Source organism: Martes martes (assembly GCF_963455335.1).
Source record: "Martes martes genome assembly, chromosome: 4".
NCBI classification, from domain to species: domain Eukaryota; kingdom Metazoa; phylum Chordata; class Mammalia; order Carnivora; family Mustelidae; genus Martes; species Martes martes.
In genome coordinates this window covers 66,578,604-66,605,560 of record NC_137891.1, presented here as the reverse complement: position 1 = coordinate 66,605,560, position 26,957 = coordinate 66,578,604, and the positions used below count along the sequence as shown (strand labels likewise).

General features: G+C 39.8%; 2 protein-coding genes across 6 annotated transcripts in view; one reads left to right on the top strand and one right to left on the bottom strand.

The window, feature by feature from the left end:
* Nucleotides 1–14,700, top strand: part of TRIM55 (tripartite motif containing 55) — a 43,043-nt gene extending 28,343 nt beyond the window's left edge. For 3 of the 5 annotated variants that reach the window (XM_080800617.1, XM_080800618.1, XM_080800612.1), the window contains one exon: nt 13,698–14,700. In XM_080800617.1, the coding sequence (XP_080656743.1) occupies nt 13,698–13,820 (123 nt within the window). In that variant the 3' untranslated portion in view covers nt 13,821–14,700. The remainder of the gene's footprint in view (nt 1–13,697) is intronic. The other 2 variants (XM_080800616.1, XM_080800613.1) reach the window with 1 other exon arrangement.
* Nucleotides 14,701–15,620: 920 nt separating this feature from the next.
* Nucleotides 15,621–17,590, bottom strand: CRH (corticotropin releasing hormone). The gene is made up of 2 exons (XM_080800625.1): nt 17,419–17,590; nt 15,621–16,679 (listed from the first exon to the last, which is right to left on the bottom strand). The coding sequence occupies exon 2, from the start codon at nt 16,663–16,665 to the stop codon at nt 16,075–16,077; it is 591 nt and encodes a 196-aa protein (XP_080656751.1). The 5' UTR covers nt 16,666–16,679; nt 17,419–17,590; the 3' UTR covers nt 15,621–16,074.
* Between the last annotated feature and the right edge of the window lie 9,367 nt (nt 17,591–26,957).

Below are 26,957 nucleotides of genomic sequence, written 5' to 3'. Positions count from 1 at the left end.
CAAAACTGAATCCCACAGAAGAGAGACTCTTCTGCAGGAGGCACTTTGAATCCTGTAACATTCTATTTCTCCCAGAAAACCCCGTGAAAGCCCCTGGACATGAACTGTCTTTAGCTGCAAAATTGCCCTCTAAGTTTCCACCTTTCTGGGCCATAACTATTGTATGCTCAGTCAATGCAAAGAGAGTTTAGGAGAAATAACATTTGATCTACTTCATGTATTAATGTTTACATTTATTTTGAAAAAGTGACATCACACCCTAGTCAATCTTAGAGCACAGGGCAGTAATAAGATGGGAAAGAGGCGGGTCAGCTGCCCTTGGAAAACAATCTCTGTGAGCCGCATCTCCTGGGCATGCCTTGTTGTGGCCATTTCCAAGTCCAGTCTGCTTCCCTCCTTTGCCCTTCCTCTTCTTATACAACTTACATGCAAATCACACCTGAGTGTTAAGACAAGGACCACTCCCACAACCTACACTCATGGACAACTGAGCATTTTATTGGGAATATATGCGGCAGTTAGATTTTTCCAAAGTGGGACCAGCAACAATGAAAGACCCTCCCTGTTTCCCTTCCTCCCGCCCTAAGGAGGCTTAGTGGCCTTGTGTGGAAGAATTTGTCCAAAGTGTTTAAAGGAAGCTGTTCAGGGAACGGGGATTTCCAGAGAAATGTCTTCCTGTTTGGTGGATTAAGTTGGCTGCTGTTCTGGCTGATACTTGAGCTGGACCATGCCGGCTGCCTCAAGGTCAGAGGACCTCCCATTCCCCACTCCCCATACCCCAATGAGAGTCAGTTACTTTGGAAATAGGGACTTTGACATTAAAATCTCTGCAAATTTCTGCCTCTATAAGAACCACAACTCACATATTTCACCAGAGTATGAAGCTGCGGTTATAAGAGAACATAGAAGCTTTACCGTATCATAGCTATTTGTTGAAGAATAGAATAGCTACTTTTCACATTCCATTCTTCAAGTCTGAAAATGGACAAACAAGTTGGGTAGGAATCTGTCTCAGGCCCTGGAAGGATCTATGAAATTAATAAAAAGGACTTGGGTTCCTGTCCTTCCACTTCTCTGCACCAACTCTGGACATTTACTTTCTTTGAGCCTCAGTTTTCTCACAGGGAAGATGAAGTAACTACAAAAAAAAAAAAAAAAGATTCATTGATTTACACAGTAGAGAGTGAAAAATGTAGTACTAAGAATTTTATAAGTTGTTTCAGTATGTTTTCATTGGGAGGGTTACAGACTCAGGCCTAATATAAGCCACACCAAGGGACAATAGTAACGGTTCTCAGTGAAATAGACAGCCCATCGCATTTCTCAAAATATATGTCCTGCCTTGAAGCTCTTCCATAAACGTCCATTTCCCAAACTCTCCCAAATCTCTTCCGTGGCATGCTTTCAGCTGAATGTTTACAGAGCTGCAATTACCCCTTTTGATGCCATAAACTCCATAAAATCCATTACGGCTCAACTCTAAAGACCACCTGAGGGCACTTACAGACCTCACTGCCCAGTAGAGCAAATTCTTAGAATGTACACGGTAGAGCTAATCACAGAATAGTAGCTGAATGAAGACAAGAGCAATATGTGGTTTAAAAATGTACCTAAGTGTTATAGTTCAATCAGTTTTGACAAATATGTAGATGTAGACTTCTATAGCTACTACACAAGTAAGATGTAGAATATTTCCATCACTCTACAAAGTGCTCTCATGTGCCTTTGCAGTTAATCCCCTCCCTGCATCCCCGTGGGTACAGTGTCAATCTTCTTTATGCGTTAGCCATTCTAATGGATGTGTATTTTATGTTATTTAATTTGCATTTCCCCAATGACTACTGATGTTTAGCATCTTTTCATGTGCTTCTAAGCCATTTTGATATTTTCTTTGATGGAGTATCTGTTCACAATTGCCCTATTTCTTTGGGCTGTTTATCTTATTGGAGAGTTGTAAAAGTTCTTTATGTTATTTTGGATAAAACTCTTATCAAACATGTTTTGCAAATATTTTCTCCTAGTATGTGGCTTGCCTTTTCATGTCCTTAAGTGTATTTTGAAAAGCAACCATTTTTAGTTTTGATGAAGTTCAATTTGTCATTTTTTTCCTTTATGCTTTGTGGGTTTTGTGTCTTAAGAAATCTTTGCTTACCTCAAAAAATCACAAGGATTTTATCTCATTTTCTTCTAGAATTTTTATAGTTTCAACTCTTAAATTAGATCTAAGATCATTTTAAGTTAATTTTTGTATTGTGAGATAAGGATCGAGGATTTTTTTTTATCTGCTCATTTTCCATATAGATATTTGTTCCAACACTATTTGTTCCAACACCTTCCCCCAGTGAATTACCTTGATGACTTTGTAGACATTCCAATGACCATATGTGTTCGGGTCTACTTGTAGATTCTCTACTTTGAACCATTAATCTATATGTTTGTCTCTCTACCAATACCGGCACTGTCTTGATTATTATAGCTTTACGGAAGTCTCTAAATCAGGTAACGTAAGTCTTCTACTTTATTGGTTTTATTTGGCTTTATTGGTTTTCCCTCTCTCTTTTTTTCTAAATTTTCTATTTCATTCATCTCTGTTCTTTATTATTTTCATCCTTATGCTTACTTTGGGTTTAATTTTCTCTTCTCTTTCTAGATTCTTAGGGTGAAAATTTGAATTATTGGTTTGAAATCTTTCTTATTTTCTAATATAAGCATTAATGCTATAAATTTTCTTCTACTTACTGCTTTAACTGCATCCCACAAGATTTGGTATGTTGTATTTTCACTTTCATTTAATTCAGAATATTTTCTAATTTACCTTGAGATTTGTTCTTTGACCTATGAGTTATTTAGATGAGTAGTGTTTATTTTCTACATATTTGGAGATATTCCAGATATCCTTCTGTTTGATTTCTGGTTTGATTCTGTTGTGGAGAGAGAATACTCTTTACATGATCTCAATCCTTTTAAATTTAAGATGTGTTTTATAGCCCAGAATATGATCAACCTTGGTGGATTTTCCACGTGCACTTGAAAACATTGTATTTTCTGTTGTTGTTGAGTGAGTGTTCTATAAATGTCAGTTAAGTCAGTTAATTGATAGTGTTTTTCTTTTTTTTTTTTTAAGAATTTTTTTTCATTTATTCATTTGACAGAGAGAGAGAGAGATCACAAGTAGGCAGAGAGGCAGGCAGAGAGAGAGGGGGAAGCAGGCTCCCCAGTGAGCGGAGAGCCCGACTCGGGGCTCGATCCCAGGACCCTGAGATCATGATCTGCGCCAAAAGCACAGGCTTAACCCACTGAGCCACCCAGGTACCCTAATTGATAGTGTTTTTCAAGTCTATGATATCCTTACTGATTTTCTCTTGACTTGTGTTATCAATTGCTGAGAGAAGAAGTTTGAGATCTCTGATTATAACTGTTGGTTTGTGTATTTATCCTCGCAATTCTATTACTTTTACCTCATGCATTTGAAACTCTGTTTAGGTGCATTTATATTTAGCATTGTTCCATTGTCTTGAAGATGAGTGTTAAGCAAAACAAAATTCTTTTATATCTCTCTCTTTTGTGTGCATCTGCCTGCTTTAATGGGTATGAGGGTCCTCATACACATATACTATCTTTTAAAGTAATTTAGCAAAGTTAGAAGGCAGGTGGAGAGAGCCTAGGGGAGAATAATGCTGACAATCCTTAAGGTGTAGCAGTGTCTGGCAATAGGGAAGGCCTCATAGCTCCAATCCAACAATCCCGTCTCCCCTTCTGCCCCTAGCAATGTACAGGGTCAAGCATTTCAGGAACTGAAATAGCTGACATATCTAATGCTTTTAAGTGACTAGGCTGAATTTTATGATTCAATGACTGGTTGTCACTGGTCTGTGGTGCCCTATTTTTAGTTCTGATGTAATTAGCTGTATAAGCAAATGTCTCTGTATATTTTCATGATACACTTACGCCCTAATTCACTCCTTGTCTTATCTAAACCAGTTTTCACATTATTGACAGAGGCCACTCTATCATGGGCCAGGGACTTCCAGCACCAAGCTGCCTTCTTGGCTAAGAAGATCTGAGATTCCCAACCCAAGTATTGATAGGCAGGAGTGCATGGTCCTTTCTACTGTCTCAAGTGTTTCCAGATTCTTCCTATCTAGCATATCATGAGCTCAGATACAGAACCTAGGAACCACATTGGTCCCCTACACCTTTGAGCTCTTTACTTTAAAATAGCAAAAGGGATGTATGGAAGTCAATGCCAGTGGGCAAGTGTCACCAAGGAAAATCAGTCCATACCATCTTAGTCCCCAGTCCAGGCACTATAAATATTACCCTATGAGGTTACAAAGGTGCTCCCAGAGAAAAATTTAAAAAAACATTTCATAAAAGAGAGAGAGAGGGAGAGAGAGAATGGTGGAGGGGAAAGGAGGGAGAAAAAAGGAGGAAGAAAGGAAGAAAGGAAGGCAGGAAGGCAGGCAGGAAGGAAGGAAGCCTATGGTTTAACAGGTAGGGGCTCGCAGAGTCTTTTCCCTTCTTGAAGGGTTTATCTCCTAGGTTCTCAGAAACCAATATATGTGTCCCCAGATCTGAGACCTTATCAAATTTCTCATCATCCCAAGATTTGGTCTCCTAGAAGATATTCATATCTTCCTAAACCAAGATGAACATTAGGCCAAAGTTCCAAGGAAAAGCACCATGTGGAATCCTGGGTCTCCACAGGTGTCACATGCAAAAAGATAAAATCATTTTCATGCAAATGATCTTTGAGACCAAACCATTGATTCTGATTTCCAGGGCAAATATTAATTCTAGTTGCCACCTGAAGACTGAGAGGTGAGAGATGTTGGTGGCAAGAGGGCTGGAAAGCTGCTTTTCCGAGTGAATTTAATCTCCCAAGGTATTACAGAACATTTTAAAAAATTAAGCAGGAGACCAAGAACATGATTTCCCATGAGTGTGACTACAGGTCCCATGTTCTTTGAAATGATCTATTTAATTTTCCAAAACAAACTGAAATGAATGAAAATTTAACTATGTTCTCTAAATTTAATTGAGGGATTCAGGGTGTCAAATTATTTTCAGACAGAAATCCCTACTGAGAGCAACTGGTTTTTGTTTTTTTTTTACAAATTAGGAGATTCAAGCTTACAAATTGCTGATATGCCAGCACCCTGCCTGTGCTGGAATTTAAACTTGGTAAAAATAGAGAGAAAATTGATCAGGACTCAGGACTGGCCTATATTTACTGCATAACACCATCCAGGACTTAATAACTCTAGCAGTTATAAGAAGTTATGATAAAATGCAGTCCATTTTACATAGAAAAAACTATAGGAGAGAGTAAGATTTTTCTTAAGGAAGTTTTAATGAGACCATTACATTAACATTATTAATGCTTTTTCATTTGTATTCTTCAATTGCAATTATTTTTCTGGCTTTTTTTTTTCCCCCTGTTGGGAAAGTGACTTCCTAATAACTGTCAAGTTGGGGGCTTTTCTAAAAGGACAAAAAATATCTATACTAAAATTGTAGGCTCTATTTCTCAGGATCAAATAGCATCCTTGGTAAAGGTTATTTTAACAGGAAGCTAAAATGGATGTATCCATTTTAAAGAAGGAAATACAAGTTGTGTGTAAGCAGTATACTGAACTCATTTCCCCTGGCAACCTGTGCCTACAGCCCTACAATTCTGAGAAAACAGTAATGCAGGCTCCAGGGAGAGCTCTCTGGGGGAGTTCTTACGACAAAGCTAGTTGAATTTTGCTTCCAGTGTCTTAAAACTGTTTATTATTCTAATTTAACCCAAGACCCTTGCTAGTATTGCACATACTGGGGATTTCTTTTCTCCCACTACAACCCACAAAGAACTAATCCATCACCACGTTGATGCATCTGAAAAACCAATGCTGCGTGACAGGGCTGTCACTACTGTGCGTCCCTTGCTTTGTCATTTACAAAGTCTTTCACAGACGTTCTCTCATTCAAAGCTCCCAACAACCCTGTCCAGGAGGAATCGTTAGGCTTGCACATTTTATGGGAGGCGGGAGCTTAGAGCCCAGTGATCCTTGCCCCGCTCCACCTTGCCCGGACACGGAGTGTGAGCTGTTAGCTTGCAATATACCCTACACCAAGCTCGCGTGTAGGAAAAGTGAGTGAATCCCCACTTCACATGGGTTGATGACTAAGCCAAAATAGGGCCTCCCCTGCTTTGAGTCCCAGCTCTTGACACACTGGCACAGACTCACGGGGCAGAGAGAGGTCGTTTCTAGGTCTCCGCTGCTCGCAGGCGCGTGGCTGACCGTCGCAATGGCAATACCCTTACTCTTAGTTGCACCCCACACTGCTGACCAACCTGCCTCTCTCATCTGACTTCCAGTGCTGGGATTGGCCCCTCCCCGTGAGTCTCACATGCTCAACAGCAGCAGCTTTTCTCTTTGGATTTGTGGTCACTGTTAATCTCTCTCAGCACTCTCATTAGCCTTACTTTGAGCAAGGTCCTAGCCTCCTTGAGCCTGAGGTTTCTCATCTGTAAGTTGGACATAGTAACACTATCAGCCTCCCAAGACTCTAGAAGAGGACCTGTTTGGCCTATTTGCCTAACACAAGGCACAGAAGCTCCCGTCTGTGAGGAATTAATGATCAAATGAGCAGTTCTTTGTAATTCAGTATTTCTTTCAGAGTGGGTGAGAACACAGACTCTACAGTTGAACACACAATCATCAGGTCCACATCAGAGAAGAAGGCTGGTTTTGTTCGTCAGGCTGTGATACCAACGTTTTAGCTTCTTCCTGCTCCCCACCCCGACCCCATCAATGCCTAAATACCATATTTAAAACAAAACAAACAGTATACACCACAAATCTTACTCTGGGTTAAGAAAAAGTGGTAAGTTTAGTTTTTTCTTGTTTCATAGGTCTGAGGAAATTACTCTGGTTTCTGGTCTTCCCTTAACAAGGAGCAAAGCTCCCAAATCAAATCCCTTCACCCACTTCTTTTTCTTTTTCTTTTTTAAAAAGATTTGTTTTACAGAGTGAGAAAGAGAGAAGGAGTGTGGTGGGGAAGGACAGAGGGAGAGGGAGAGAGACTTTTCAGCAGACAGCCCCCTAAGTGCAGGGTCCAAAGACACCCACGGGGCTGGATTCCCGGGCCCCAAGATCATGACCTGAGCTGAAATAGAGTTGGAACCTTAACCAGGTGAGCCACCCAGGCGCCCCTCCCTTCACCCATTCCTTTACTTAGTGTGTACAGCTGCAAATCCTCCCAAGAAAAAATGCTTTTAGTGGGTGTTTTTCTTCTATAGCTCTTTTGGAGTGTACCTATTTTCTTCTTCCTGTAGCATTCACAGAGAGTGTGCTATATTTACACACCTCTGTGCTTCCTAATGCATCTCAGTTGCTCCACCACCAAGCAGAAACATCTGTATTACTGTGAAAGAAATACCCGAGGTGGAAGACCTGCCCTGCAGAATTTCCAGGGCTTAGACCCTCGGCTGTGAATTATAGACCACATCCTACTTATTCCTCAGACACTGATGCGTGGTTCAGGTTCTTGGACGTATTCTCTTTTCCAGTCTGGAATCCATAATGCTTAAGCTATCCAAGGGCCTGCAGTTGAGGAATGTTAAGTAAGGAGCAGGCCAGTGCTTGAGTTTAGTCTTTCTGACTAAACATTCTAGGCATGACCTCCGCAATCCTACTCACACCTGTTCCCAGCCTCTGGCTTTGATTCTCTGACCTGGCCTAGCAGGTTCGGAGTAAAAACAGGGTGATTGCCCACTCAGCAGCCTCAAGTCTAGCCTTATCCCTTCTATCCACATTCCTTTAAGGCAAATGGATTTCATTATAGATGGGTAGGGGTCCTTTTGAATTGGCCAAGGAGGACTGGCATTTAACAGGTGGGAATAACCAGATCTTTCTTTCAGGTTGAATTTGTGATTGGCATACACAGCAGCAGAGAGGTGATGGAAGCCCAAGGGTGGGGGCTTGGACACAAATTTTCTCACTGACCCCAACAACCCTTCAATGGTCTGACATAGTGGCTCCCATGTGGCTCACCATAGTTGTCCCTCAGGATAAGACATGGACATTCCCATGCTATGTGGCAGGGGTGTACATTAAGCCATCAGCACCCATTAATGTCTCAGTTGTCATTCAGTTGATCAGATACCTTACTGTCACCTGGACAAGGCGAGGAAATGGAACACAGGCAGGTAAATAATGGACCAGGATCATCAGTGGTAGAAAGAATGATCATTTGGGGCAAAGCAGATGCAGGCACCTCCTGGAGTCTCTAGGCAGCCTTGAAGAAGCCTGAGGGCACTGGTTACTGATCAGAGAGCCCAGCTTTTCACTTGGGCCAGCTAAAAAAATCTTTTCCCTCTTAAATGTGAACCCAGACTTGTGCGAGAGTGACTATCAGGAACGCATCTGTGTGGTTTTGGTCAGCCAGTGGATCATGTGGTGCAGGATGTATTTCGGTAAAGAGGCTGCTGCTGTTGCTTCCGTGCTTAGTATAAGAGCATTTCACTAAACTGCACCAGTTAGATCCCCTCTGCTAAGTGCCCAGGGACACATCTGACTTCAGTTGAGCACTGATGGCAGTTTCATGCTTTGTCAAGAATCTTGCTACCAGAAGCATGCCACCTTAAAAAAAGAAAAAAAATCACGTTTAGCATAAAAATCAAGCCAAAGAGGGGCACCTGGGTGGCTCAGTGGGTTAGGGCTCAGGTCATGATTCCCCAGTCCTGGGATTAAGCCCCCGCATGGGGCTCTCTGCTCAATAGGGAGCCTGCTTCTCCTTCTTCCTCTGCCTATGGCTCTGCCTACTTCTGCTGTCAAATAAATAAAATCTTAAAAAAAAAAAAAAAATCAAGCCAAAGACTCCATTGAACATTTCATGCTCTTTTCTTTGACGCTTTCCTACTAAAAACTAGCCTTTGGTTAAGAGCAACAGGTTTGTGTGTCTTTAAAGAACACAAAGGTAACATTAATGCAAAAGCAAGCCAGGTAAAAGAAAAATGTTAATAAAAGCATAAATACAAGATTTAATTTGCCTTCCTCTTTAATCTGAGCATAGCAACTATATAAGCACACAAAAAAGGGGGCCACTGAAACCAGCCTTGCAGCAAAGGAGGCAAAAGGGAGTAGTGAGCACGATGGAAATCAGAAGAGAGAGAGAGAGCATACCCAATCCAAGGGGACAGAGAGTGGGGGTTCTCCATGCAGGTGCTGGATTGCTGTATTTCTGCTTTGTCAAGAGAACCTGCAAATCCAGATTTTAATGTGAAGTCTCCTATTTTTTTTTTCTTAATTTCTAATTGTGGTAAAACCCACATAACATAAAAATTACCATCTTAACCATTTCTGAGCATACAGTTCAGTAGCCTTAGTATATTCACATTGTTGCACAACCAATCTCCAGAATTTTTAATCTGGCAAATCTGAAACTCTGTATCCATTAAAAAACAACCTCCCATTCTACCCCTTCCCCCAGTCCCTGGCAACCTCCATATCCTACTTTCTGTTTCTATGAGTCTGACTACTCTAGATATTTCTTGTATTCTGTAAGTGGAATCACAGAATATTTGTCATTTTGTGACTGGTTTATTTTACTTAGCATAATGTCCTCAAGGTCCATCCATGTTGTAGCATGTGTCAGAATTTTCTTCCTTTATGAAGCTGAATACTATCCTGTTATATGTATATGCTACATATACATTGATGAACACTTGGGGGTTGCTTCCACTCTTGGCTGTTGTGAATAGTGCTCCTATGAACATAGGTGTGCATGTATGAGTCTCTGCTTTCAACTCTTTTGGGTATATGCCCAAAGGTGGACTTGCTGGCTTATGTGGTAATTCTATGTTTAATTTTTTGAGGCAGTGCCCCACTGTTTTCCATACCAGCTGCACCATTTTACATTCCTACCAACAGTGCACAAGGGCTTCTCTTTCTCCACATCCTTGCACCTGATTTTTTAATGTTGCAACTAATTCAAGTTTGTATCAAGATACCACTCAAACCACACAGTTCAGACCAAGTAAACACAGTCCATAACCTGGAACTGTCCTGTGCACAGAGACAGATGTCCACAGGCCTCTGGAAGAATGCATGCTCCTTGATCCCCATCAATAAGCAATGATTCTAGATTACCTCACTTGATAAGGATGATGCCAGCACATCATGAAGCTTTGGGTGGAAGAACCTCTCATCGCCCTACTCTTCAATGGAGTAAGACCCTTGTACCATAATCTGACATTAATTTTTTCTTCTCAAAAAAACATTTGATAGTAACAGGAAAAAAATCCAAGGAAAATATTTTATTTCTGCGTGGATCTGATTCATGAATACCTGGCATTCCTGGTCAAGTTCATCTAAGAAGATAGCCTTCCTCCTAAGCAAATGTATGTCACTCCCCTCGACGGTCTTTTGTGGATCTTGACTGAATTTTATCTCGCAGTTGAAACAGGGAAAATGCTGCCTCCCTAGTCCCATTTCCTGCTTTTATTTTATGCCTAAAATTCATTTCTCAAATTATCTGAAGCCCCATGGTGATACAGCAGAGTGTTAGGTGATGGTTCTAAGTTTGGTTACCGGAGAAAAATGTGTAAAATTTAGTGTAATAAGGGACTAATAATCCTTTCTTCATCTTTTTATATATCTCAAAGTAGACTGAAATGCAGGACAAACACAAAAGCAGGTAGGGAAGTTCAGTGCTTGTCATGTTCTGTCCTTTGTTCAGCTCCATGGAACACCTGTATTCCCAAGAAATAGCATTTCCTGTGATAGAGGAGCATTTGGAAAACTACCTAAAGGAATACATATATAAAATTCTATTTGAGGACAGCTATAGGAAAAAGGTCTGCTTATGATTTAATGGGCTGTACTCATAGAAACGAGGTTTCTAAATCTTTAACTCATTCTTCCTTTAGGAAAGAGTCATATATAAAGTTGGGCTACTTGGAGATACACTGGATAGATCATGGATAATCATGATTACATTATGCCACAGGAATTAAATCCTATAATAATCAATTCTGACAAGAGGATTGCAAATATAATCATTTTTCTTCACTGGGGGTCACTGCTATTGTATATATTTCCTCATTAGCCGTCCCAGGTGATTCTGCATGGTAGGGGAGCCTCTTCACTAACATAAGAAAGGAAAGAAGGAAGGATGAGAAGGAAGGGGTGAAGGGGGAAGGAGGAAATGCATATTTTAAAAACACTTAATGTAAGTGAGGCATGTGCAAAGTGCTTCAGATGTATCACTTTATTTATTCAGTACTTACAACAGCCTTGTGAGATAGGGTCTCATCTCTATTTTACAAAAAGAAAAACCTTAGTTTTTTAAGTCAGAGGTTAACTGACTTATCCAAGTCATACAGCTAGTAAGTGGTTAGTCTGGGATTCTATGACAGGCTCAACGTCTTGGCATAAAACATCTTTGCTGAGATGGTTGGTGGGTCCCCAAGTTTACATAAACAAGACCAAGAAGATGGTGTAACCACCTGAAAATACTCAGGATAAATCTCTGCTCTTGGCACCCACTCTGACACTGGCTTTTCTTCTCTGAAAGACAGCATCTGTCCATATCATTTAGAAGGAAATCTAGTAACTGCATGAAAACACAAGGAATGAGCAACCTAAACTACTTGATACCAAGTTTTGAAGGCTGTCAGGTACTAACAGCTAGAACTTTTTCAATGGAAGATAGATTTTCTTCTCAAGTACAGAAAAGCACAAAAATACATACAAATCCCAAAGGCAGTATCAAATGGTTTGTTAGCCACCAGCAGTTTTGCAAAGATTATATCCCTCTACAGAAAATACCTTACGCAACTAGTTTTGCCCTTTAGATAGTTCAGAACAGCTGTCATGGAAGATTCCTCTAGATTAGGGTCTGCTTTCAAGGAAAAGAGGCTACAAAATGCACACTCATGGTCTGTCTGTTTAGGCAGAATTCAGTATTCACTTCTATAAAATTGTGGTTAGAAAAAGGTCTTCCAGAGTTCACTGATATGCCCAGATCACTTGGATTTGGGGTTTATTTGGTTGTTTTTTATTTTGTTTGTTTTATTTTGGTTTAGTTTTTTTTTTTAATTTTGTTTTATTTTTAGGATTAGTTAGAGTAAGGTGACTACAGTGGGGAAGAGAATAGTTTGATGTCCATAAAAAGGCACAGGGTTTTGTCAGGATATTGTTTTTTCCACATCAACTTCAAGGACACAGAGGTATCTAACCCATTACCAAATAGAATCTAATAGTATAATAGTAGCCTTTAAAAAAAAAAAAAAGCCCAATTTCACTTGATGTCTCAACTATTCCTTCATGGAAAACTACTTGCTTTGGTTTTATTCTACTGTGACTATGATTTCATGGCCTTTCTAAATTTTCTATTAAGGAACAACATGGCAGGTGGAAGGATAGTCCCCGAACCATAAAGACTTGGGACAATTTTACTGAACTTGAAACATTACCCTAAAACACATATTTATGGTAAAATCTGGGAAGGTGCAGGAAAAGCACTCATTTTCACTCTAAACTATTTTAAGTGGCAACAACACAGCGTACTTACCAAAATTCTGCTTTGTCATGTCAGCTTTCTATGGTCCATTCATGCAGCAGCTTCACAAAATCACCCCGGGCTTCTGCATTGAATGCATGTGCCTAACTCATTGCTTTGAAATCAGTGCCATTCTAATCCAGCAGGATAATTTTACCAGTGAAGTCATCAGAATGTGTTAGGCCATCTTCCGTAGCTCTAGGAAGAGCTGTGTTTGTCAAAGTACCTTTAAATGTAAGGAGTCTGAGTATACACATCAAATTGCATTTCAGCAAGACTTCTTTATGATTGTCCCCCATTTCATCATTATTTTTTTAAACTCAAAACAACAAAAATTAATTTCACTTACGAGATTAGATTGGTCAATTACTTCAAAATCACAACGGTACCTGTCTGGTATCTATAAAGGATAGATACCTTTTATAGAGCTATCTATATAAAAAATAGATATCTCTTTAGAAATTTTGATGTCATTAGATGTTATTGCCTAGAGAAAAAAAAGTCCTCTCATTCACGATTTGCTCAAAACTAAGCTTGCAGCTTTGCAAAAAATATACTATTTACATATAAATATATAATTTACAGCACTGTATAAGTTTAAAGTGTAAGTGATTTGACTTAACATGTATCATGAAATGATGACCACAATAAGTTAACATCCACCAACTCATATAGATGCCAAAAAGAAAAAAGTGTGTTTTTTTCTCATGGTTTTTTTCCCTTGTGATAAAAACTCTTAGGATCTCCTTAACAACTTTCAAATATGTCAGACAGTGGTGTTAACTATAGTCATCATGTTGTACACTGCGGACTTTTCTAAACACAAGTTCCTATTAGTTCAATGCCACTTTCGGCTTAGTAAATCATATATATGTGAACTTAAAAAAAATAGCCTGGACCCTTTCCCAAAAACTTCCCTCCACTGCATGCGTTACTGCTGCCCCTTTTGGGATCATGAGTGTGAATTATTTTCATGGCTCTTGGCCATAGCCAAGACAGCCTGAGCTTGCTTTCCATCCCTAATAATAATTATGTTCTATATAATAATTATTATTATTATCCTTTCTCCTGAGTAGAAAAGTGACTGGACCAACCCAGAAGGACTAGGCTCTTCTTCCTCTGATCCAGGTTTTCTTCTGTTGCAGATTGGATTTGAGGACCCTCCCCTCCAGGAACAGGCCGCAGCTTCAGGCAGTGGGAACGGAGCTGATTCTGAGCCAGCCCGTCATGTCTTCTCCTTTTCCTGGTTGAACTCCCTGAATGAATGATGTTCATTCCAACTGCTGTCCTCTGTCTGCCTGGCTGAGATGCATACCAGCAGCAGGGAACCTAGGTGAAATTAATATGATGCAGGTGATGAAAGGGACCCCTGAACAGGATTTCTGCAAAAAAAAGAAGAAACCCTTTAATTCCAAATGACTTTCCAGAGGGAAAACAATTTTGAGAAAATAGTTGCTGAAAGTATTGGAAAAAAGAAACTTGACCTTATGCAAATCTTTTATTGTGTGGGAAACATTATGAAGAGTATGTAGGTGTGATACATGTGTGTGTCTGTAACAAGCGGCAAGTATTAAAAAAGTGTGCACTACACTCTTGTCTCTAATAGGCACTGGCTTTTGTTATAATATCATAGTAGCTCTCTCTTTCTTCTTTAACATTGCAGTTGGTCAGTGAAATTCAGTGTTAATTCAGAAATGACTGATTTATCAATATATGGACAAAAGGTAAATCATTGACCAAAGATATGAAACATTTTACAAAGGTTTCCTCTTTTCCATAACAGATGTCACTGAGGTATATCCAGAAATGTTCCTTAGCTCTGGTGACACTTCTTAGTCCAGAAGGCTGAAGGCCTAGGGCATTTCTGGTGAATTTTTCTAATCTTAGTTAGATGTGCAGATATCAAGCACTTGAATTGAAAAAGAATTTCCAACAGGAACTGTCTATTTTCTTATGTATCTACTGAGGCACAAACCTGGTGAACCATAGAATAACTGTGTATTTAAATATCTATACACATACAATACACATTTAAAATACACATTTAAATCGTGATTTATTTGTCCCACCATAATGCCTCTTTCAAAAGTATTACTTTATTCTGTATGAACTCTTAAATAAATGCTGTTTTTAACAACTTAGTCTTATAATGACTTATTCAGTGTTCCATGTGATCTTATTAATATGTTAGCCAAGTGTATTCAAAGGGTCCTGGGGAAGAAGCATCTTCATACATCCAAATTAATTTTGGAGTATTAAACATTCAACTGAATTTTTTTTAAGTTATAACTCAACTACCAAAGATAAATGCACTGTAAAACTAATTGGATGTGCCTGTTCCATTTTCAAAATGCACAGTTTATATTCTTAAGAATTACAGTGATGAGGATTGGTATAGACATAAATGAGAAGAGCATTTGTGAAGTTATTAAAGTCAAAATATTTTTATATGAAATATTTTCCCAAGTGCCATTTTATAGCAATTAAATTCGTTTCTTTAAGTAGAGAAGCTATCAAGTTTCTCCTATTAAAAGTAGGCACTGAAAATAGCATAGAAAAAGTATATCTTTGGTACCAAATAGTGAGTCTTTCTCATACCAAAAACAAAAAACAAGCAGTGTTGGCCCTACAGTTTGGAGGAATGCCTTGCAAACCTTTCTCCTCTTTGCCTTTCCTCTTTCCCTGCCCTCTACAATTATTTAACATTTTATAGTTAATCAGGGTTAATTATTATTTCCATTATGAATTGATCTCCTATTCATAGAATTATCAAGTCTCAAAGTTGGAAGAAACTTCCCAAATTATTTTAACTTAACCTCAGAGGTGTAATCTGAGGTACAGAGAGGCAATTGCAGTATCTGTGTAAGCCACTGGTGTATGTTTGTATTTTTAGTAGGAAATTAATGCAAGGAGTTTTGTTTTCTCTTGTGCTGAAGTCAGGGTGCAGAAAGCCAGTAGCTGAGAGCTTTACTCCTACGAACATGGAAAAGGAAAAATAAAGTCACCATTATCTTTGCAGCTTTTATTAAAAATATAAATATTCAACATTCTCTTACACAACCAAATTGACCAAGGATTGGAAAGATGTTTTATTACCGAAACGTTTACAAGGAAAGGTTGATTCAAAGAGCTTACAGATTTTGTTTCACCTACCCAAGAGAATGACATTCTCTTTGGCTCAGACCACAACAAAATAAATTGGGTGACTTCTGTCTGCTTCAAAACATTTCCTTCTGGGTCTATACTTTCTAAACACCATTAAAGACACCTGGAAATGGAAACTCAGAGTAGACAATACAAATAACATTTTGTTGCTGTTACTGCACGTGAATACACTTTGTGCATGCTAATTAAGGAGTATAGGCTCTCTCACTGTATATCGGCTAGGCTTCAAGCTATAAAAAAATAAACAAATGGTATTAGAGCAACGCTATGATACAGAATACTGTATTATTTTAATTTTTTTTCATTTTTGTGTGTGTGTGTGCTAAATGCTGCATCTTTTTGGCCAAACGCACCGTTTTATTTCCCAATAATCTCCATCAGTTTCCTGTTGCTGTGAGCTTGCTGCGCTAACTGCTCAGCCCTGGCCATTTCCAAGACTTCTCGTAAGAGGTGGAAGGTGAGATCCAGCGAGATGGGAGGTTCCTCGGATCGCCTTTCCCTCTCCGGTGTCTCCTGGCGGCTGCCGAGGGCGTTCTCGGCTCTGCGCTCCGCGGGACCTGCGGGGCTGTCGAGCGGGCGCCGGGGCAGCGGCAGCTGCTGCAGCAAAGCGCGGAAAAAGTTGGCGGCCGTCTCGTCCGGCGAAAGGCGGCTGCCGCTGCCGCCAGCGACAGGTGAAGAGGCGGGCAAGAGGGGAGCAGCGGGGCTCTTGTTGAGGTTACCCAGGCGGAGGAAATATTCCTCCCCCATGCGGAGCAGGACGGGCCGAGCCTGCGGCTGTTGGGGCTGCTGGGGCTGTGGCGGCAGCTGGAAGAAATCCAGGGGCTGGGGGTGCTGCGGGGCCTGCCGGGCGCCCGGGATGGGCCCCCGGCTGAGGAGGGCCCTGCATGGCGGGCAGGGCAGGAGAGCCACCAGCAAGACGCCCGCGGACAAGAGCAGCGGCAGCCGCATGGTAGGGGCGCTCGCTGCGGCACAGAGGTGGGCGGAGAGCGGAATGAGAGAAGGGAAGAGAGAAAGAAAGAGTTGGTCAGAGTTTAGCTCAAATGGGAGGTGCGCTTGGGTTCTTTCTACCGGATACACACAGACGTGCCTCCGGGGTTCAGGCAGGTACTGTCCGCGGTGCTGAAGCTCTCGAACTAGGACTTCTAGAGTTGGAGTGAGCTTGGGGCGGGGGGGGGGGGGGTCAGGAAAAGGGATGCCTACAGGGCTGAGCACTAAAGCTCAGCCCCTCGTCGGGCTGGAGTGACCCTTCTTCCGAGACCCTCGAAGTGTCTCTGAGCCCCCTTTCTAACGATCCCCAAAACTGATTCCCCGAACTCTAGAGAAGATCTGCAATTTTAGATCTCACCCCCCCGCCGAATCTTTCAGCTTTGTCCTCCAAATTGAGAACTGCTGCCTCCTCCTCCTCTTTCTCCATCCCAGCCCTTGCGTCCTTCTCTCGGGGGTCGAGATTTATGGCGGGGGCTCATCTACAAGGCCAGCGAGGAGTAACTGGTAGCAGCCGTCTAAGTTTGCTTTTGACACTCCCGGCTACTACCGGAATCTTGAAGCACAGTCAGCAAACACACACACGCACACACACAGGCGCGCACACACTCACACTCACACACATACTCTCAAAGGGACACCCGGCTCCGCCGCGCACACCATGGCAGTTCAGGCAATGCAAAGTTGGAGGCGCGTTTCCGTCTAAGCGCTCCCTACCTTCTGAGGTGCTTCTGCAGGTGAGTGGGGCGCTGCCGCCTCTCTGCAGAGGGACGTCTGCGGGGCTTTTTCAGGGGTTTTCTTCCCTTCGCCTTTCTGTCCTCACTCTCTTTTTCTTCCCCTCTTATCTTTCTCTTCAGTGTCTCAACGGACTTGGGCTCTGAGTTTCTCCACACCAGAGCCTGGAGTGGGATTTTATAGCGTCGACCCTCTTCAGAAACCACGCAGCATTTGCCTAATAAGCTGACGCTCTCTTGACAGCTCGATTGCGTGCTGCCTCTGCTCCTGCATAAATCATAGGGCCCTGCCAGAGAACGAGGGGCAGAGTTTTGCTATCTCAACACTGAATCTCACATCCAATTATATCAACAGATATTTATCGCCTCCTTGGTGACGTCAACGAGCCCTAAAATGGAAGGGCTTCTTATGACTTGTCCATTGACAAAAATTCTTGAATGAGATTTCCCAAGTGTGAAAACATACTGATCTCTTACTATGAAAGGTCAAATTCGGGGTCAGAAGGACATCGAATGAGAGGGGAGGGAAAAAGAAAGTGTGAGGGACAGGAAGTCTATCAATGCACACAGTCCTATGGAGAGAAAGCAGCAACCAGTTCTAAGGGCTGGATCTGGATCCTCCTCTTTCCTCTCCCTCCTAACTTCTCTGACCAGTTGTCTCTAGCAACACCTCAGTATCTGAAAATAATCCTTTGTTAGAGACAGGTGTTGCATCAACTTTCTGCCTGGTTAAGAATGATGAACAAGGAGATAGGATCGTGGGGATATCTAGCTTTTAAGCCTCTACCTGCTTTTTCTTCCCAAGAGCAAATAAAGGAATTATGAGTCTGCAGAAGCAAGACCAATAAGTCTCTTGAAATGAGGCTCAAGTTTTTCAAAAACGATTGGCAGGAGCTGCTTTCCATAATGAAGTGGCCCAAACTAGGGTCAGTTGGGGATGCAGTGAGATTTTAAATTCCCCCAGAACTTCACTGCTCCCCCTTTGTCTCTCCTGTCAGAATCCAAAATTAATAGTGGATTTTCTTATTCTCAAATTAGAGAGAGAAAGGATTTGTGAGAGGTGCATGAGTTATACAATCTTCATTTGGTCTACCTGATGCAAACCCAATGAAAGAAGCACTCATTCTAACTTCTGGTTTTATATTGGGAAAGGCTCAAACTGCCTGATAAGAGGTTTGAATTCATCAGCTGCACTTTTCATTGATGAATATTGAGCCCATAAAAAGGTAATCTCATTCATTTTATTTCTAAATACTATTAACATCCATTATAGTATCCAACAGGGACACCCAGATTGTTGTTGGTTTTTTTCTTAATCATCTCTTTTTCCAAATTTAAATGCATGGAAACCTGATGAATACATAAATGCTCTCTGCTACCACAGAATGGAATGCTAAGCTTGTAAAACCATACTCAAATTTCAAATTAAATTGACACTATCATATAAGTAGGAGGCCGTTACCTCTAATTTTGCAGTTCAAAATGAAATTCCAAATTCTGGTGTCTGTGATTTAATTCAGCTTCTAGATAACCATGAGTTATTTATCAGAAATCTCCTGTTGCTCATTTCTGGTTAGCTCTGCTGCTTTCTTTGTAGCTACATGACAAATGATGCAATACATATTTCAACTCCCATTTTGGGTCTATACTAATCCACAACTGCTCTTAGAAACAAAAGGAAGGTAGAAAGAGAAATGCTGGCAGTTTCCAGAGAATTCAGCCTATAGTTGGATCATTGTGCTATGGAATGTACTTTTAGATGAAATGTACATAAGAGAACAAAGACATGAGTCTTCTGGGAAATACGTAGGTTGTTAATAGAAAATGAGAATTATAGAAAATGGTTGAGTTTCTATAGGGAAGCAGTGTTTTATGTTGATGGGGGCATACAGAACCTTGGTTTTTGTTACTGTGAGTTTTTTTTTTCCCTTTGAGTGGAACTTAACTTTTTGTTTAATTTCCTTTATGACTCCTTCACTGTCCCCAGTGGCAGAATCAGCTTAGAGGTCAATCTGGAGGTAGAAGTAGATTTGGAAGTTCAGGTAAATGATACAGAAAAAGAACTAGGAAAGGGATAAGACCATGAGTTTAGCTGGGAAGGCCTGAGAGGTTCCTCCAGAGAAGATATACATTTTGGACTCTGACTAACCCTACACCCCTTCAGATCTCTCTCCTTTGGGCCATATGAAGGATGTTGTTTTAGTATAGCTCCCTCATCACTGTTGAATTCTTGCTGTCAGAATTTCCTGGAGTAGGTAGTTGGTGGGGGACAGAGTGGCTCTGAATAGGGTGAGGACAAAAGGCCTGGATCCCAGAGGAGGAGGAACTGGGCAGAACAGCCCTTACTCAGTGATTAATCCAAAAGTAAGATCTCATCGAATCACTGACTTGAAGAGATCATTCCGTTTAAATGAAAACCAGAGAGGTTAAGTGATTTACCTAGTTAATGATAAGTCAGAATTAGAATCCAGTTCTTTTGACTAGCAACCTGTACTACTTCTGTAAGATAACAATACCTTTTGAACCTCCCCTTTTTTAGGAGACACACAAACAAATAGACATGAGAAGATAAAGTTAGATAAAGTGAAACATTCACACACCAATCCTAGACTTTCTTATATTAAGAAATCTCCTAAGGCATGAGACCACAGAGATTTTCTTTGCATACTGATGCCCCGGCACCTCATCTTAAATCTCTGGTGCACACACTGCAATTTACCTTTCAGCTGAATCTTGTATTATAATGTGAGGTTTTTAAATGTATTGCCAATTTACAATGCATTAGTTTGATCTTCCACCTTAGTTCATGTTGGACAAAAGGGATCTTTGGATGAAATACAGAGTTCTGTGGTTCTCAAAATAATTATATAAATGTGTGATTGGAGAAATAATATGATGCAGAGGACTTATATGTGCAGTAAACTGAATGTCCAAGTCCATAAAAATCACCACTGATAGATTTGATCCTACATGTAGAAGTAACTAGTCACTGGAGAACCAATTTAAATGCTTTTAGAACTTAAAAACACAAGCCAAGGAACATGGGCATAAAAATAGTGATTACTTCACATTTTAAACCACATTTTTTCAATAAAAACATACTATAGGATACAGTTAAATTTTGAAAGACATGGCACAGTAGCCCAATTAATAAAGAAATACCAGATATAAAGAACTGCTGGGCTTATCCTTGGCATCTGCATCTCCTTGCACTTTTGAGGAGCATCCCAACATGTGCTTCTATTAGCAAAATTCATGGCAAACAAAGACAGTCTCCAAGTTTGCTAACTGAAACATTTGTTGAAAGGAATCTACCAACTCCAATGATAGTCTTTTAAAAAGTCTAGGGTAGAGAGATGTTTTGGTAACTGTTTGTGCTTCAGATATGTTAGTAACTGCCTTCAGCTTCCATAGGTAGGACTAGGGAAAGGATCTCAAACAGCACAACTACCTAACTGCTTTACCACTAATGATAACTTCTATTATCAAAGCCACTTATCCCTTGTAGAAATTTGGAAAAATCAGGAAAGTATAAAGAAGAATATAAGATTCCTCAGATTCCAAAATTGAAAGATAATCTCAGTTAATATTTTGTGTCCCTTGAGAATTTTTCCTGACACATACATTTATGTAATTGAGATAATAGTCTTCCAATTTTGAATCTCTGCTTTAAAAAAGAAAACAATCTCTCTTATTTAAAACATAAAAAAGTTATTGGTTGAAGGAATCTTTTCCATATTCCTAAATTAGGCTTAGGATCTGTGCTCAGTGCTCTCCTAATATCATGAATGTCCTCCATCATAGAGTTCACATTTTTAAATAGTTACTGGTAAATATGTCTTCCTTTCTGGACTGTAAGCTGTGTGGCAGAGACTTGATTGTCTTTATAAACTTCCATTTTCAATACTCACAGCCCTAGCACAGTGCCAAAACATAGTAGATAACCAACACACCTTCTACATGGATGAACTACAGAAAATGTGTTGAATGAGGTATAGAAAATGACCCGTAAGCCACCCATCAAAAAATAACTAGATGAACATTTTATAAAATTTTGTAGTCTGCTTTTTTTGTTTAAAATATCTCAAATATTTTCCTATATCTAAATGGCATCCATTTTATTGACTGCAAGGACATGTACCACAATTTCTATACATTCCTCATTTTAGATCACCATACTAATGACCTGCTTTGTAATTTTTCTTCTACACCTTGTCCTTGTACCTTTAGGTACTACATCTACAGAATAATTTTCTGATCTTTCAAATATAAATAATATCTCTTAACTTCCAGATGGTAATGAGAATATTAGTATCACTTTAGCTTTTCAGCCTCCTGCATCTTGATCTCCCAGGCTCTCTTCTCTGTACTTTTACTTCTAGGTTCTCAGTGTTAATCTTTTTATAATTGTAGTTGAGTCTTCAGTGTTTTAACTATAGATTGATCTAAAAGTCAAAAAGCAATACAGGTGTTAACCATTGACTATGTAAAAGTTGTTTGCTGCATAACGAAGTCAAAGACTCTGATTATATCTCCTTTCTTGTTTTTGTTTTACCAAATCATCTTTTGTCATATTCAACAGTCTGATTTTTCCTAGAATTACTGTCTTAATTTTGTTCCTTCCCCCCACCCCCAGATTTTATATCATGACAATTAATCTTATCAAGCCTCCCCTTATATTTAAGACCCCTCTCCTTGAGCACTATGACATGCTGCTTTAGACTGGTTACTTTCTAAATCTGGTGCACAAAATTGAATTCTCAATTGAATTCATTATCTAGAATCACATGATTTATTTCTTCCTGATTTCTGAATGTATTTTGCTGGAGCATATCCACAGTTAGCTTTCTAAGAAAGGATGTATGGTAAGTAGATTTTCTGACTTTTTGCATTTCTGAAAATGATTTTATTTTATTCATATAATTGCTTTGAATGATACTTTAGCAAGGTACATAATTCCAGATTGCACACAATCTTCCTGCAGGACTTTGAAAGTATGGTTCCCTGTGTTTTATCATCCAATGCTGCTGATAAAAAAATCCAATTTATTCTGATTCTCATTTCTATATAGGACCCTTTTCCCTCTTATTCACACTTGAAGATTTTCGTATTTTCTCTTTGTTGCTGATATTCTGAAATTTCACAGTGATATTGGATCTTTTTTCATTTATCTATTTGAATTTGGGGATTCTTGTTCTTCAAGTGTTTAAAAATTTCTTGTATTATTTTTATGATTTTTTTTCCATTTTCTGTTCTTTCTTTCTGGGACTTTTATTGTAAGATGTACCTTCCCTGTTGGTCCTCTCTGTTCATTATATTCTCTCTTTTAAGGGCTCTTTCTTTTGTTTTCTACTTTCTGGGAGGGCTCCTAAATATCCTCCAACTCTTCAATTAGTTTTATTTTACAGTCATATATTCAATTTCCAGGCCTTTTATTCTTTCTCCATCCTTTCTTCATAACCCTTATTTTTGCTTAATAGTATAATCTCTTGTCAAATTTCTTTAAGAATATTAACTGGGAAAATTAGTCTTCTTTCCCTGAATCATCTATTCCATCTATGGTCATTTAAAAAAAATTATTTACCTTGGTTTCCCTGTTTTATGTTGGAGACTTCCCTTAAATCTCTTAAGGTAACCTTTGTATAAATGGTGGTTCTCTCATATTTAAGAATTAGGTGACACAAAGCTGGCTAGGAGCTATCTATGAAGAACAAGGACCTTGTTATCAAGCAGCGTTCCCTTTAGGGTGATTAGAAAGAGAGTGAAACAGTCAATACTGTGGGATGTAATATCCATCAATGTCAAATTACAGAAAACTTTACTGTGACACTATTCAACTTCAATTGAGGAAAATTTATGTATTAGTTTGTTGAAACTGCCAACACAAAGTGCCATAGACTGGGTGGTTTAAAGAGAAATTTATTTTCTCACATCTCCAGAAGCTAAAAGTCCAAGATTAAGATGTCAGCAGCCTGACTTCTTCTGAGGCCTATTTCCTTGTCTTGCAGATGGCCATCTTCTCCCTGTGACTTCACATGGTCTTTTGTCTGTGTATATGTCTTAATCTCATCTTCTTATAAGGACACCAGTCATACTGGATTAAGACCCATCCATATAACCTCATTTTACTTTAATTACCTCTTTAAAGGCCTTATCTCCAAATATAGTCACATTCTGAGGTAGGGGGCGGGGGGCGGGCAGGGTGGTAAGAACTTCAACATATGAATGTTGGGGGGATGTAATTCAGCCAATCACAACATATTTTACAAATGTTTATTTCTTTGCTTTTTGCCTAACAGGTAGATATTTGAATGTTCAATGTTCTCATAAAGGATGAGAATGATTGGCAGAGGGATTAACTCTTCCATGTATAGACCTTCAAGTATGCTCCCTATTTTGACCCCTTTTCTCCTTCCTGCCTTTGGCAATACTTGGAGTTTCTAAGTCCTGAGCCCCTCCTGAGTTCTGCAGGGGGGATTCTTCCACAGCTGTCTGCTCCTTTGTGTGGCTTCTGCAAAGACTTCCATACCTCTTACCTAAGATACTCCATCTTCTCTGTTTTCCTTCTTCAGCTACCCCTTTGCAGACCCATTATAGCTGCATCCTCTGCCTTGTTTCCTCAGATACCACTTCATCTTCTCTCTTATTTCAGAAGTTTGTTAAAGCCTCTTATCTGCTTATGGTCCTCATCCTATTCTCTTTATCATTTGGGGTTTACACTATCATTTTAATGGGATCTCAGAGGGAGGGGAGGTAAACACCCATGTATTTTGGAAAGACTTCTGAATAGAGAAGAGTAGATTGTTAGAGAGGAGATTGGAGGAACAGGAGGCAGATAAACAACCTATGGTCTTTTGGTCATTACAACTGGGCCTCTTTAGCAAGAACATCACATGCCAGTGATGCCAAGAGCTGTATAAGACAATGGCAGGGTCTCCTATGACTGCTCCAGGAGCCTGGGACACTACCTGTGGGCAGCCATACTCCTGTTTAGTGAAGGGGTAGGGCTTCCTTTCAGTTCCCCAGCAGTCAATAATTCTCTCAGCATCCAGAAATCACTAGGTGCTTCATCTCCTTTCCTCAGAAAATGGTAAGGATTTTATTATCTGTCCCTTTATTTTTTCCAAAAGTTAGGAAGTAACTAACTCTGGGGAGATGACTCAGAGCTACAGAAAAGGGGCACGTTTCTGCTTCTCTAACAAGCCCTGGCCTTGATAGACATGACTGACCTTTCTATTTACATCATAATACATTGAATTTTCTGTTTTAGGCTCCAGATAATGGATGGAGGGCAGTGAGAAGATGTGTGTGAACTTTCTGTCATGAAGGGCAATTTGCAGCAACTAATCATCTTACAATAGTTGGTCATCAACCAAGCATCCTGCATAGGTATTTATATTCATGAACATTTCTTGACTTTAAAGAAAGATTTCTCAAAGAGCTCTCCTAGGAATGTTACTGGTGTTACAAAGGGAAAATAACATGGGGCGCCTGGGTGGCTCAGTGGGTTAAAGCCACTGCCTTCGGCTCAGGTCATGATCCTGGCGTCCTGGGATCGAGCCCCGCATCGGGCTCTCTGCTCAGTGGGGAGCCTGCTTCCTCCCTTCTCTCTCTGCCTGCCTCTCTGCCTACTTGTGATCTGTCAAATAAATAAATAAAATCTTTAAAAAAAAAAAAAAAACAAAGGGAAAATAACAGAGAAGGGGGGGATGTAAAGAAAAGTTATACACATTTTTTACTGCAAAAATTTCTAGTACTTTAAAATATTTTTCCTGCACTATAAATATTCAAGTCTTCAGCATTTCCCAGACTTATTTGACCACAAAGCAAGTATACTGTGGGACTAATCGGGAGATATAATAAGTCAAGGCATTTCATGCAGAGTCCAGCTTTACTTTCTTTGGCATCCATATTAAAGTACATGACTAGAACTACTGAGTCATCTTCTACCGCTCCTGGGAGAAACTTTAAGGATGATACTTTTTACCCTTGAAGAGAGGGTTTTGAGAGAGAGTATCTATTCCAATGCTTCTCAGGATTATCTGCCCTGGAAAGGGTCACGTGGGAAAGAGCTGTAGAACTCTCACTCACCACCCATAAATGGTCAGGTCTAATGCATACCTCCTCGTGAGGAGAAGGAGGTGATCTCTATGGTAATTTAACTCAGTCAGAATCTGTAAATTGTAATCTTGCAAAGGAGGACCTTCTTTGGGTATCAAAAGGCAGAAGTGTCCTAGACAAAACTGACTGCAATGGGTGATATTGGGTTTTTCACTAAAAAAAACTCGGTCACTCAAGAGACAGGATACAGTGAGGGCTGTAAAGGTGGAGAGAGCGATGAGCAGTCAGTGTTTAGGAGCTGTGGATTTCAAAGATGTTGTTCCTGGTTGTAGGTGTAGACCTTTTTTGAACCTTGCTATAAGCTCTTTTCATCTCCAAGGCTTCTGTCGTTCACCTGTGGGAAATGTGATGTTAGCTTTCATTAGGAAATCTACAGTTATTTTCGTGTGTGTGTGTGTGTGTGTGTTGTGTGTTTTCTGTTTTCTAGCTCTTTGCAAGATTACTTCCCATTCTGTAGCCCGTAACTCCTGGTACACTGCTTATACATGGTATTTACTGGTGTTTAGACTGACTACTAGATTGTTCTACTAGTACTACTAGTACTAGTTCTGACTAGTCAATTGTTCTACTTAAGAGAAGGACTATGTTAATTTGAGGTGGTCTCATAATTATGAGTCAACAACCCCTTGAAAGGATGGTTATACGAAACCTACATGTGGGAAAGAAAGGATCTGTCTCATTTGCCACAGTCACTGTTCTCTTTCCCATGAATTTTAGAAGTGATCTGAGCAACAGTGTTCCCAGGATAATGAAAAAGATTTTAATGGCCTCAAGCAGCAGTGAAGCTTAATGCTCCTATTCATATAAAGTTAAATATAGATACATATTTGAGCCTCACCTCATTTCCCAACTTGTTTTCCTTGTAGTTTAATTCTCAATAGCTGTAAAGTTCTGACTTGTGCTAATGTACTCTTCACAGCAACAATAAATGCAATAAAGGATTTTTCAAATTTATATAGAGAAATACAATTATATAATCTGATAAATTTCTTCTGTAAAAAAAGTTACTCAGCTTTTTGACGCAGAACCATATCTGATTCCTATTTATAATGGAATTTGTTCTAATATCTTTACTTGAAGTTTTCAGTAAGAACAAAGCTCTTCAAAGCAGCCTTACATATAGAATAAAGAATGTTACCTGGTTCCCTGTTCCTGTGGGGACGCACTAGACTTCTGATTGGCAGTTGTCCAATTACTGCAATATAGTTTTGACTCTATTATTTCCTAGGCAGGTGACCTTAGACAAGTTATTTAAATTTTCCAAACTTATTTCATTATTTGTCAAGCCAATATAAAATGTTGCTTTCTTTATTTGTTATGGGATTAAATGAGATAGGGAATTCAGGGCCTAGACTATAAGAACCAGTCAATAAATATTAGGAATTATTGCAGTCAGCTAAA